This window comes from Convolutriloba macropyga, chromosome 12 (genome assembly GCF_964194025.1).
Source record: "Convolutriloba macropyga chromosome 12, txConMacr16.3, whole genome shotgun sequence".
NCBI lineage: Eukaryota > Metazoa > Xenacoelomorpha > Acoela > Convolutidae > Convolutriloba > Convolutriloba macropyga.
In genome coordinates, this window is record NC_134479.1 from 51,835,629 (window position 1) to 51,849,431 (window position 13,803).

The following is a 13,803-nucleotide window of genomic DNA, read 5'->3' on the forward strand; positions in this document are numbered from 1 at the left end:
GGAGCTTTTTGTTCCCACAAATCTCAAAGCCTTCTTGTTTCATTCCTTTTTTATTACTAGCGTTCTTTGACAACATTTTGCCTATGAGCATGTCTAATTTTGAGTAGTGAAATATGTGTTTCCCGGACGAACCCCAATGGTTATCTTGTAATATCTTACAAGATTCTTGCAAGTAAAGTTTCTCTTGCAAGACTGAAGATCCGTACGCTTATATTTTAATAATCCTGTGAGATATCTGTCTGAAAAATTTGATGAAACAGAAGATTGCACTTTTAAAATGAGGCCAATTGGCGAGCGTGGAAAGAAATGAGATGAGCTTGTTGCACTTATATTAGATAGCAACATTGAAGGGCTATAAGGGAATGAAAATCATTTTCTCTAGTGTAAGACTTCCCTAGCTGAAAAGGCTCATGAGGCTGAAGAGGCGTCATTTTCCTGACGTTCTTGTAAGACGTTTATTGTGCAAGACCCTTGCAAATTGTATGGTTACCTCGCAAGAACTTCTGAGAATCTTGCAATATCACCGTCTGATTACGACTGCGGTGTGCTGTGACTCAATTTTTTTAATGTTTATGTTTGTTTTTCTTTTACAGCGATAGAAGAGGTAAAAGTGGCGGCTGAGTTGGCGAGCATGTCAGCAGGAGAGGTCAACAACGATATCCAAAAAGTGAAATGCTTTCATGATGCTCTACTCGGTTTCTCCCCTTTCATCTATGAGCTGGGTCCAGACAGAAACGCAGGGCTCTGCGGAGAAAAGCTCAATTGAGAAAACATTGCAAATCAACAGTACTGGCAATTACATTGTTAGATACAATGCAAACTCAACGGGTGAACGCAAAGCTCTAATCAATACAGAAGACGCAATAGTCCTTGAGTACGAAGACGACATGAAGTTGCCTGACAACGGCACAGTGGTGCAGAAATGTACACTGAGATGGTCCGAACTGAGGGACATCCTGAGCCGTTTGATGCTCATAGTTGGGAGGGAAGAACACGAGCATGCCAAGAGTGTGAACATATTCATATCCACTTTTCAAAATATTGAGCGGCTGGCCACAGCATTTGTGGCACTTTACAACTCTGGGTGCTCGTTATTTAGCTCCTGGTCGGCGTATATTCGCACAAATACTACTGAAATGAATGTGCCAGCGATTGAAGTGCGAGTAGATGAAAAACTTCCCCTTTACACGTTTACTCAAAACACAAATGACGAGTTGTCCTCTCTATGCAAAGCATTGGAGTCAATTCAAGGCAAATGGGAAGAATACGTGTCTGAAATGCGCTGCAAACGGCCAGTCATTAACGATTTCAATATGCAACAACTGAGCGCCATGTGTTCAGGACTGGCAGCGCTGAATGGTAACTCAAGCAGTCTAGATTCAACCACCCAATTCTATTTAGCAACTGTAAACGAACAAGTCACAGCTGCCGATCTTGTACGAATTCTGACGGAGGAGGAAGATACACCCGAAGGTGAATCAACTGACCACGAGAACCAATTTGTTGCCAGTCATACTTCAAACTCTACAGATCAATTAGGCAGGATGGTTCACATTGATGCCCGTAGCTTTGTGTTGAAAATGGTTGAGAGTTTGAAGCGCCAGTTCGAACAGGACGAGGAGCTGGCCAAAGCTGCAGTGGAGGGTGCAAGGATAGATAATGAAATTGAGGAAATCACGCAATTAGACGAAGGACATGCAGTTAACTGGATCATTGAAAATGAAAACGACCACGAAAAAGTGTCGCAATTTGCAGAACGTTTTGAAACTTTCTACTCCAATTTATGTAGAGAAGAGACTACCGGTGCGGGCTACGATTCAACGGGAAGGAGAACTCATTTCAGCAAGTTTGCACAAGACATGGAGCACATATTCGACTTGTTTTTATCAGATTGGAAGACAAATTCACTTGATGGGTTTGTCAATCTACATCAGCTTGCAAATGTCCTTTTAAAGTTGAAGGAAAGTAATCCGAGTTGCATGATAGAAAGAAACATTTGGCCGGAAAACTTCCGAGCAGGTATCCCTAATCTCGTAGTGTGCAACCGACGATCTGACGTCCTACTGTGCATTCTTTCCTTGTACAGTCACGTTTCTAAAGAGAATCTTCCATGTTACCGAAAAGTTTTGCTTTGTTCTGATCGGACATCAACCGAAGAGGTAGAAATTTTTCTACTGCGAGCTCTACTTGACCCTTGCCAGAACATGTACGTGATTGCCTTTTCGGATGACCTAACTTCGGCTTGTTCCGAGCATTTAGAGAAAATTCTCTTCGAAAAAAAGTTGCCATCAACCAATTACAAATTGGTTTTTTTCAACTCGGACGATTCTAGCAATGTTTCCGTTCTCCTTGAGAAATACAAAACCAACTTTCCGCTGGAAAATGAAGCAGACATAAAAAATTACGTGTGCTCCAACTTGGAATTCAACGATCAAGGCTCTGCCATCATTGACAAATACAGCTCAAGGATAATTACCTCAAGGCAACCATCCTCAGGTTATCTGGAAGCTATTTTACTTTTACTTTTTACGCTGTTTAAAATCAAAAGTTTTTTTATAGTCAAATGAATTTGATTGTATTAGACACGATTATGATGAATAATATGACTATAGGATATTTTTTTCTAACTCTCACTGTGCATTTGGACAAATTCGGCCTCTATGAAATATAGCCTGTCTTTAATCAGCTAAAGTCAAAGGAACTGAAAACCAAAGATACCTTCAAGTTATCTATACAAAACCTCTATATACTGCGAACCAAAAATTGAGAAATTCAAAAACAATTGTAGAATTTTGTGCGTTTCTGTGCTGTCTGTGTGAATGTGTGTGGGCGATTCTGTATGTGTGGATGTTCGTGTTTGTGTGTGTGTGTGTGTGTGTGTGTGTGTGTATGTGTGTTTGCGCTGGTGTGCGTTTGTGTGTGCGAGTGTCTGTTGTGTCTGTGTGAATGTGTGTGTGTTTTAGTGTGTGTGTATGTTTCTGTGCGTGTTTGTGTGTGTGTGTGTTTGTGTGTGTGTGTGCTGTGTGTGAACGTGTGTGTGTGTGTGTGTGTGCGTTTGTGTTTGTGTGTGTCTGTGGCGCCTGTGTGAATGTGTGTGTGTGTGTGTGTGTGTGCGTTTCTGTCTGTGTGTGGATGTGTGTGTTTGTGTTTGTGTGTGTGTGTGGTGTCTGTGAACCATTGCAATCAGTTGGGAGTAAAACAAACCAACTGGTTACAAGAAAAATAATTGCTCAGAAACAGAATAAAGATATAACCCTCTCTATAGATATTTGTTTGTTACTTGATACAAACCGTTGGTTCCATTGCTTGGGCTTATTTTGCTTTGTAATTCATTAGTTTTCAATTTTTTGAGTTTTGTTCACCTGCTGTGCTGTTCAAAATTTTTCTACTGCCATGATTCGCATTGCCTAACAGCTTTTATAATGTATGTCCTCTAAATATCCTTGGTTGGACCCTGAGTAAGAGAGTATAATTGCAAAGAAATGATCATCCAGGAGCATGATCGAAAATGTTTGGGGAAAATCAGCCGAAAAAGGATGCAGGGTGCATATATTTTCTCTACTTAAGGCTTCACTTACCTAATTTTAAAAAATTATTCTTAGATTGATCTCAATAAAATGTGAAGATGATCCTTTGAGTAAGTAATAGCAACTCAAAAAGTTTGGTAGATAAAATTATTGTAGGTTTTCAAGTACATCTTTATCAAATTTTTGAGTTCGTCCGATATCGGATAATTTTTCATACAGTCGTCCGTTATATCAGATAGTTTACAATTATTTTACAGGAAAATTGATTTGTTATCGTATACGAACTGATGAAGAAAAAATCAGATTTTATAATGAAAGTAGTCAAAATAATTTCCAGAACAGAACTGAAAATATGGCTCACTGAAAGCGTTATAGAGTCGGATAATTAATGATAAGTATAATGTAGGGTAACATATTGCAAACAAAACTTATTTTTAAAAACATTAACTGACAAGAAACTTCTCAGATCGTATGCAAAAGAATTTTGCCTGCGGAAGAATGTTAATCGTGCAATAAGTAATAAGTTATCCGATATGTAAAACTACCAGAACTGTACCGGAAGCCTGAAAACTTCGAAACTTGTCGGCGAATAACATGGAAAGTCTCCGATGATTGCAATAAAGGCAAAAAGGGATGTTTTGGATTCAGGTAAATCGTTGCGTATTGAACACTTGGAAAGGAAAACGAATTGCACAAAAGTAACACTGCGGCTCTATGATCCTGAAGTGGACTTCGAAAAGCTTCTCAACTTCCTGTGGGAACAGAAAAGTAGCCAGGAACCAACAATTGTTCATCTAGACGCTTCACCAAATGTAAGTTGTTGCTACAATTGTAACATCAAGTTTTGCATATTTCAGCTTCTAGCCTTTACTCAGAAAAATGTGACTTTTTTTCTGCTTTTTCACTAGTTTTCTCACCTCTTTTTCTCTGTTCCGCAACAATTTTTCTGTGCTTTCATACGGACGGAAAAAATATCAGCAATAGTCGCAATAATAGGACGAGATCCAAATTGCATCACAATTATGGGCAAACATTCTGTCTTTGTAATGGATGGTGAGTCAAAAAATAACGAGTACATAACCAGAGTTTTCGTGGCACCATTTTTGGTAACAAGTGAATTATACTCCAACAGTGGTATGCAGTCTAATGACTACCTTCAAGGGTGTACAGCACCAGAAATTTACAATAGATTCCGCAGGACAACAACAAGAAGCCCGTTGTGGGGAACCAGTCTGAGGTGCCAGACGATAGTGACCTCTGATCAGACCCAAGTACAGCGCACACGGTGTGTTTCCAGACCAAATTTGCAGGGCTTGGGATTTGGTTCGAGCACAAAATATTATGATCAGAGGTAACTTCAATCTGGGATAATCTGATCAGAGGTCACTTCCGGATGGTTATGGTCTGATCAGTTTTCATTTCCGTCTGGGATGTTCTGCTCATAGGCAGATTCAATTGCTTATTATTCTGGTCAAAGAACATTTCGAGCGCATTTTATTTCAACTTTTTTTATTGTTTACTGTGAGATGTTGGATCTGCCAAGAGACAACAAAAAAACAGCATTCACATCACAGACATCTAGAATCTGATGGCTCGCTCTGTTCAGAACCAACTGGTCCAGATTATAAAAATGCCGGTCCCCTTAAGTGGAAATTTTGATTAACTGTTTACCAGGTACTTTCATCCATTGAGTCAAAAATTTGAATTGTAGGAGCACTAAATACTTTTTTCTCAATATTTGGGTTGGATTTTCATCAGCAATACTTTTAGAATTGGCTTTTCGTCAGATGAATTTAATACTGCCATTATCATTTTTATTATAACAAAATTAAGGATAATTGTTCATGGAGAAAACCATTCACTGATCAGACTATTTCGAGTGCAATCGAATCCGATTCAAAGGCGGTTTCGGGCGCAATGTATTCTCTTCGGTCTATCGAGTGCACAACTCTCTGATCAGAAGTACACTTAAGCGCACAATTGTCTGGACAATGGGCTGGTTTTGGTCTGGCAAGGTCTTATCAGAGACAACTTTGAGTGCACCCCGAGCGCAAACGGTGTTTTGAGCGCAGTTCTGTATGATCAGTGGTCTGGGATGCTCTGATCAGAAGTTACTTTCGTCAGGCACGGTCAGATCAGAGGTCACTTACGAATGGCAACTCAACCTTTGGGAGTCTTCGGGTTGTTAACATGTACTCGTTTTTGATATCCTTCGCATGTTATTCTGCTGCAACCCCAAATATTTTCTCTTGGCTAGCTGCAGCGACTTGTCTGAAGCCCTTAGTTTCAAACCAAACGGATAATAGATGATGTCTTTTTTCATATCCGTAGCAGACGAAAGATAGGGACAGAGTTGAAGTGAAGGAGAACAAGCGCTGAGCAAATGCATTTAGAGCAAAACAAGATTTCCATTTCAGCGTGAAAACGTCAAACTCAAATAAATCATATAACAAGTAAATTATGTTGATATTAGGCTCCATTGTGGTACTTGAGTACCTTCATTACTGTTGTACACCCGTGTGAGTTATCATCCAACTTTAACTTCCCTGTGATTTCATTGCTAAGTTGACCTCTACTTCAAGTTGTTTAGTTCTGCGCTTACATGCTTTCATAAATCATTCATTTTATTTCACTCATATTTGTTCTTTTACTTTTAGTTTTGATTTTCTTTTCTGTTCTTTTGTGAGCGTAACCAATTTTGTGTGTTCAGTTGTTGTCTGTCTGAGTTTGAATTCCTTTAAATGAGCCAATCAATGAATTCCGTCTTCCATGGTATCAATTTGTAACTCAATTCTTCATCTGTTGTGTATTTCTCTATTAGCTAGTCGGCATGCAAAACAAACATTGAATATAAATAATTGATTTGCCTTGCAAATCAAATTAAGCTAATGAAAACTAAAATTGCTTGAGTCGCTGTCATACGGGGTGGATATCACCCTCAGAATATCCATCACCGTATTCTAGTTCATCTCAATTTATGTACACCATTTCAAGGGCGGCAGAATTTTCCATTTAGTTATTCATACTACTTTTAGTTCAGTTTTATTATTGATCAGGTTTCAGACAGGATAATGTCTGTTCACTCATGTAAACAAATTCAACTTCCTGTTTTATGCGTGATTAACTTGTGATCTAAGGTAACTTTGCTTAAATTTGCTTAAATCTAGTTTCATTCTCTCCATTTGCACTGATGCAACTCAGTTTGTAATTTAACGTTAGTCAACCGCTCTTCAAATAAGATAGCTCAAATTAGGCTGAGCCATTCACATCGCGAATACTAGTCTCGCAAAATGAGAATTCAAATAATAGAATGCACTTAGCCAAACGCGGCTCAACTGCCTTTGCTAGTTTGTTCAAGACAAATTTGCTACTCAATTGACTTGTGTGAAAGTAATTGAGTATAACATGGCGCAGTCAACAGTTGACTCTGGAAAGACTCCTCTCCACATTGACGCATTCTGGGAGAAACCGACCGTCACACCACCACTTTCGTGGGACAAGTGGACACAACAATGAAAATCGGCACTGTTGGCGAAAGACGGGATTAACTAGAAATCCTGATAAACGGACCACCTCCAGCAGTATCATACCCACCTGAACCGACATATGAAGCGCCCGTGGAGAACCATACACAAGCGACTGAAATGGACCGAAAAGTCGGCAATCAGCAATTAAAGATAAATTGGCAAACCGATGCAAAAAGAACGACGAAATTGGTTTTCTGTGCGGGGATATAACCTTGGGAATTCGCGAACAAAAAACTGCCTAAGTACTTTACTTATGCATCGGGACGCATCTTTAAGAGCAAACCCCCCCCCTTTCAAATTGAGAAAGTGCCATTCAAGGAACTTTGGCAATCGATGGACGACTCATTCACTAAAGTTAGGAATATCACTTACAATTTTTTTGTCTTCTTTTCATCCAAACAACAAAAAGGCGAATCAGTAGAAAGTTTTTATGGACGCTTAATTGAACAAGCAGAAAAGTATAGTCCAGGAGACGAGGAAACTACTCTTATTTTAGATACATTCATGCTCAATATGCAGGACCACGGCACCCAAAGAGAATTGTTAAGAGAAACCGTCTCACCTACAAAAGCTCTCGAGGTGGCAATACAAATAGAAATGGGGGCAAAAAATCATCAAAAAATAAAACAAAACTTAAATACCACCGCCCATTCAGTTAATGCTGTCAAAATCTTTTAAAGCCGCAATCGCAACGCGAATTACCAACAAGCTCGTAAGGACTTCACTCGATACCCGACTTTTCCTCCGAGCTACAAGTATTCCAGCATTCTTTTACTAATTGTGGCCAACGCTGGAGCCCTAACAACCGTCAAACTTGCCCCGCGAATGGAAAAAAAATTGTAACAATTTTGGTATCACCGGTCTTTTTGCAAAGAAATGTAGAAAGCCGAAAAAACCGCATGCACAAACATCAAAACCACCACAAAAAAATAATAATCAGATCGATACAACTGCCGAAAAAAGCGACGATGAAGATTCTGTCAATTACATAACAAGCTACAAACAACACATGATCAAGTCTATGACTCCAACTATGATAGCGATTCGGACGACTATGTAGCAGCCATCTTTTGTGACTCGGCAAATCAGCTCGAACCTCTCAATTCCAAAATTAGATTTGGAAACGTTCAAGCCAATGAAATGATTGATTCAGGTAGTGTGGTTAGCCTCATCACTAAGACGCTGGCAAACAAGATCCTCCGAACAACATCATCCGCAAAATGGGTCACTACAAGACAAGACAAAGACATAAAAACTTTTTCAAATGAACAAATCAAAGTGCTTGGACAACTCGCAACAGTGGTGACATATAATGACTTGACCTGCAAAGAGGCTCGTTTAACCGTTTTGGAGGATGAACATAAGCTCATCATTGGAGGAGACCTCTTCAACAACCTTGGCTTGGCAGTAGTTCAACAACAAGCAAAAAGTGGTAAAGGTGTTAACAATATTAATACTCCTGCTTGCAAAATTACAGAGACAATTGCATCGCAATTTCCACATCTAGTTTCAACAATTGACTTTTCAAAGACTCAAGTAGCGAAATCAAAGTTTCGTCAAAAATTTACAGCAAAGCATCAAAAAGGTCGACGAGTTCCAATTAATCTACCGCCTAGGATTACGGCTGAATTAGATCGATTACAAAAAGAAAGGACACATTGAAAATTGTCTAGCTGCTCTGATGAACATTTCATATCCTCAAGAGTTATTACGGTAAAAAATCGATCTTTAAAGTTAGCACTAGATTCCAAAGGTTTAAACAAAGCAGTACAAAAGAATAAATACAAAATGCCCAACATTGCATTGTTAATAGACTCAAATTCACAACATCTCACAAACACTCAAAATGGACAACATGTATTTTTTTCAATAATAAACCTCAAAAATGCCTATCGTCAACTACAATTTCACAAGGACACTGCAAAACATTGCAATTTCAATATTATTTTTGGAGAAACTACTTGTACCTATAGACATAAAACGGTATTCTATGGCCTCAATGACATGCCAGCAAAATTCCAAAAAGCTATGGATTACTCATTTGTAGGTCTTCAAAACACCTATTGTTTCCTTGGGGATATCATCAATGTTAGCACGGGGTCTGAATCTGATCATATTAGTTATGTCAACAAGTGTCTCAAAAAGTTAGACGAAGATAAGTTGAAAACTAAACTTCAAAAATGCCACTTCGCAAAACAAGAAATTGAATGGCTTGGGAATAAATTTACTCAAACCGGTATATCACCACTCGAAAACAAAACAGCAGCTATATTAGCCATACCACAACCATCAACATTAAAACTTCTAAGATCTTTTCTTGGTTCAGTACACTACATAAACAAATTCATACCAAACTTAGCAGAAATGTTTCACCCGCTTAGACCACTTCTCAAAAAATTGGTTAAATTCTTCTGGACTTGAGGAACATACTAAAGATTTCAACACGATAATAGACAAAATTGCCACAAGTACCGAAAATAGCCACTATAATCCTAAATTAGACGTTCGTGTGAAATGCGACTCTTCTCGTTCTGGATTGGGAGCGGCACTTGAACGAAATACTTCTGACGGATGGAAACCCATAGCATTAGCATCACAATTTCTGAATCCGAGGGAAGAACGATATAGTGTTAACGATTTGGAAATATTAGGAGTAGTTTGGTCAATAGACTACTTCAAATACTATCTAAACGGAAAGGATTTCACAGTAAAAACAGATCATCGTGCACTATTAACATTTCTTAAGGAACATAGATCAAATAAATCCTACAACAGCCGACTTTGTTGATGGATTGACCGTCTACTTCCTTACAATTTCACAATTGAACGAATGCCTGTCGCAAAAATAGGCCTTGAAGATTATATATCTAGAAATCCTTTTGCCAAAACCAACAAAATTTCATTGTATGATAAACATTTCGTAGTAGAAATAATGTGCAAAATTCGGTCCTCATTTAAAACTTTTAATCCTAAACAAAACGCACACAATCGAGAAATTGAAAGAAATTTTAAAATCACATTCTCCCACTTATTCATCAAATCAGTGAATCTTGACGCAAATACCTACTTTAATACACAATAGGCCACAATTTCGAGGTAAACCCGTTGCATTGCAATCACCACATTGTAATACATCACTACCAATCACATCGCAATTAGCACCCAAAAATAAAATCTTAATGCCCACTTAAATATGTCAATCACACCGCAAACACATTCCTTTAATTTAAAACAACAATTTGCACTAAATAATCTACCATTGCATAAATCACATTCCATTAACAAATTTGCTGCAAAAGCACTGAAAAAGTCAGACAATAAAGAACGTGAACAATCTATACAATTAGACCCAATAAAGCCCATATTTGACACCAACTCAAATAATCACCACAAATTCTTCAAATTAGGCGCCAAAGTACCAAATTCCAAGTATAAATACAACCCACTCCAAAATAATTCACTTATTGTCCAAGACAAACTTAGTTTCCAAGTGTCAAAGATTAAAGCGATCAATGCAATCTCTAAAATGCCACGGTCCTGAACAGCAAAGTCCACGCCAACAAAGGCCCGAGTCACTTTTTCTGACAACTCCCCATCTAACACAACACCTCCAACATACACATCATCAAACACGGAGACGACGCCTTCCAGCAGTGCCATGGACACCGTGCAGGATTAAAGGAAAGCCTCAACCGCATTTTCAGCAAGAAACTGCTAGCGATCCTGACAGGGAAGCTAAAAAAAGAAGTGCGCGACTGTGTCCTTCGAAATGACGAAGACAGGCTGAAAGAAATTAGTGCATATATTCACTCATAGGGGCAAGATCTGAGCGTGAAGAACGGCTGCCTATGTATAGACAAAAATTCTTAATCCCCGAGGCAATAAAAGACGCGGTGCTAGAAGACATCCATTCTACGCATCCTGGCAGTTTTGCAATGTTGTTTCTATTGAAAAACATTTGGTGGCCTTATATCCACCGGGACATATTCGCCAAAGCAAGCTAGTGCAACGCCTGCACAGAAATTGGTAAGAACTTAAAACCATTGATTCTGCACAGCAAACGGTCACCTCTATCAAATTGCATTGAATCGAACGACGAAGTCCAAATAGATTTTGGTGGACCTATTATTAATGAAAATGGCCTAGAACAAAATTTCCGTGCAAGCATAGATTGATATTCAATATAACCTACAGAAATAGTCAATAATGCATCTAGCACAAATGTTATTGAATTTCTTAATATATATATATATATATATATATATATATATATATATATATATATATATATATATATAAATATAACCACGGAGTACCTAGAACAATTAGACTAGACCAAGCCAGATGTTTCACAGGCAAAAATTTTAAAACATTTTGTACTGAACATAATACTGAACCAATATATGCGCCTGCAAGTGATTGCTGAGCTATAGGTTTAGTAGAACGTCTAATCCAAACTATTAAACGTCAATTATAATGCTTGAAAGCACATTTAACTAAAAAATTTAATCTTGGACAATCCATGCATGCAATCATAAAACAATTAAGAGTATTTAGACTAAAAACAACTTAAGTTACACCATTCGAGGCACATTTTGGCCGACGGTGTAATACGCCAAATTAAAATAACACCACGAAGTCAAATACTAAAAAATTAAACTTTAACAAAATAACCAAAAATTATTTAGATAAAGACACCATACCGGGACGCACATACCTTACGGACACTCAATGGGCACAGACAGGCATGTGCCCTGACGTCGAAATTGAAAGGGTCATTTGTGCAGCAAAGGCCAGATCACATAAAGAAAATGAGAAAAAGAAGGATGGTGAACCGCGCCTTATGTGGTGAGAGGGTATCGTGAGACCAATAACCAGGAGCGAATGCAATGTGCAAGTGAAACTAGCACCAAAGGACGGCCCAATAAGGTGCAGGAGAAACCCTTAGAGCGAAAGATAGTAAATTGCAGAAAGGATTTACTCAGGAAGAATTTGGGCAGCAAAAAGATAAAGCGTAACCGAAAACAAACGGACGATATTAGTGATATCTCTTACGGACGCTCATGTATCTCTACGTCTAGCAATGTTGCCCGTGCGCTAAAAATGCTAATCCCGAATTGAAACACGAAACATGATGATGCATTTACAAATTGGCCAGATTTGACACAAATATTACATTTTAGCCCTCCAATTCCAATCGAAGCTCCACCCAGCCAACCTGACACAGCTGATCCAACTGTGTCGCAATCAACCCCATCATCCAGACAACTGACGCCCATCTTACGCAAAGAAAATTGTAGGATAGAAGTGAGTGGTACCTCAGATTCAAATACCTCGTCAGTCAGAAGAAGCAAACGCCAGCTGAAAAAGCAAAAGAAAATTTCAAATTCACAATCAGTAGTCGAGAGCATACAGAAAACCGAGGGGCACGCTACGGAATAGCCAATTTCCGACGCTACTTTCATCGGAGTAGCATCGCCAAGTAATCCGAATGAAAGATGGTCTATAGACCCAAATCCAAAATTGCCTCGGGAGATTATTGTGTTTGAAGCCGGGGAACGTTCTGACTCAGAATAAACTTTACAAGCTCTTCCAACTCTATGTTTTACTTTTTTTTTAAAATTTTTTGCTATTTACATAACCGGTTATTAAGAAATAATTCTTTGATTTTTCATTATATTTTTTTCTCTCCGACAGGGGAAATGTCATTCAGGGTGGATATTACCCTCAGAATATCCATAACCGTATTCTAGTTCATCTTAATTTATGTACACAATTTCAGGGGCAGATGCTTCCATTTAGTTATTCGTACTTCCCTTAGTTCATTTTTATGATTGATCAGGTTTCAGACAGGATATTGTCTGATCACTCATCTAAACAAATTCAACTTCCTGAATTACGCGTGATAAACTTGTGATCTAATGTAACTTCCCTTTTAATCATAATTTGCATAAATCTAGTTTCCTTCTCTCCATTTGCACTGCTGCAACTCAGTTAGTAATTTAACGTTAGTCAATCACTCTTCAAATCAGATAGCTCAACTTAAGCTGAGCCATTTGCATTGCGAATACTAAATTCTCGAATTGGGAAGTCAAATAATAGAAAACAACTAGGCAAACGCGGCGCAACTGCCTATGCTAGTTTGTCCAAGACGCATCTGCTACTCAATTGACTTGTGTGAAAGTAATTGAGTACAACAGTGGCAAAACAAATCATTAGATATTCCTCGTACGCTCAATTTAATACTTGAAAAAAGAAAAACGCCGTCATTAATCTCTTACAAACATTATAGTATTATTTATAGTAACCAGTAAATATGTTATTAATTTCTTGATAAACCACTTCGTCGTTTATTTTGCCGAGGGGGAAATGTGGTATAGTATGACCTAATGTGGACGGGGTTATCGATTTGGAAAAACCAAATCCACTTAATTTTAGTTATTTTAATTTAGTTCTTTTTGTTTTATCTTTTAGTTCTACTTTCATTGTCAATTTCCTGTTTGGAGATCAAATCTTCATATTTCACGTTTATTCAATTTGTTTACATATTTTAAACGGAAATCATTGTCTGTTCATGTAGTCTTGTGATTTGAGTTGCCGCACTTGGGAACATTTAGATGTGATCAAATTGTTGATCAAATTCGGTTATTTTTTCATCTCTAATTCCTCTCTAATTTTAGTTCAAGTTAAGTTGCCTCTCTTTTAATCTGAATTCGCTCCGCTAATCACTCAATTGTATCAGAACAATT

The 13,803-nt window shown here is 38.1% G+C and overlaps 1 protein-coding gene across 1 annotated transcript in view; it reads left to right on the plus strand.

Annotated features, from left to right (window-relative positions):
- The first annotated feature begins 599 nt into the window (after positions 1 to 599).
- Positions 600 to 13,803, plus strand: part of LOC142350537 (E3 ubiquitin-protein ligase rnf213-alpha-like) — a 55,542-nt gene continuing 42,338 nt past the window's right edge. The window contains exons 1-2 of the mRNA XM_075402386.1: positions 600 to 2,496; positions 4,176 to 4,339. Coding sequence (XP_075258501.1) covers positions 681 to 2,496; positions 4,176 to 4,339 — 1,980 coding nt within the window. The 5' untranslated portion in view covers positions 600 to 680. The remainder of the gene's footprint in view (positions 2,497 to 4,175; positions 4,340 to 13,803) is intronic.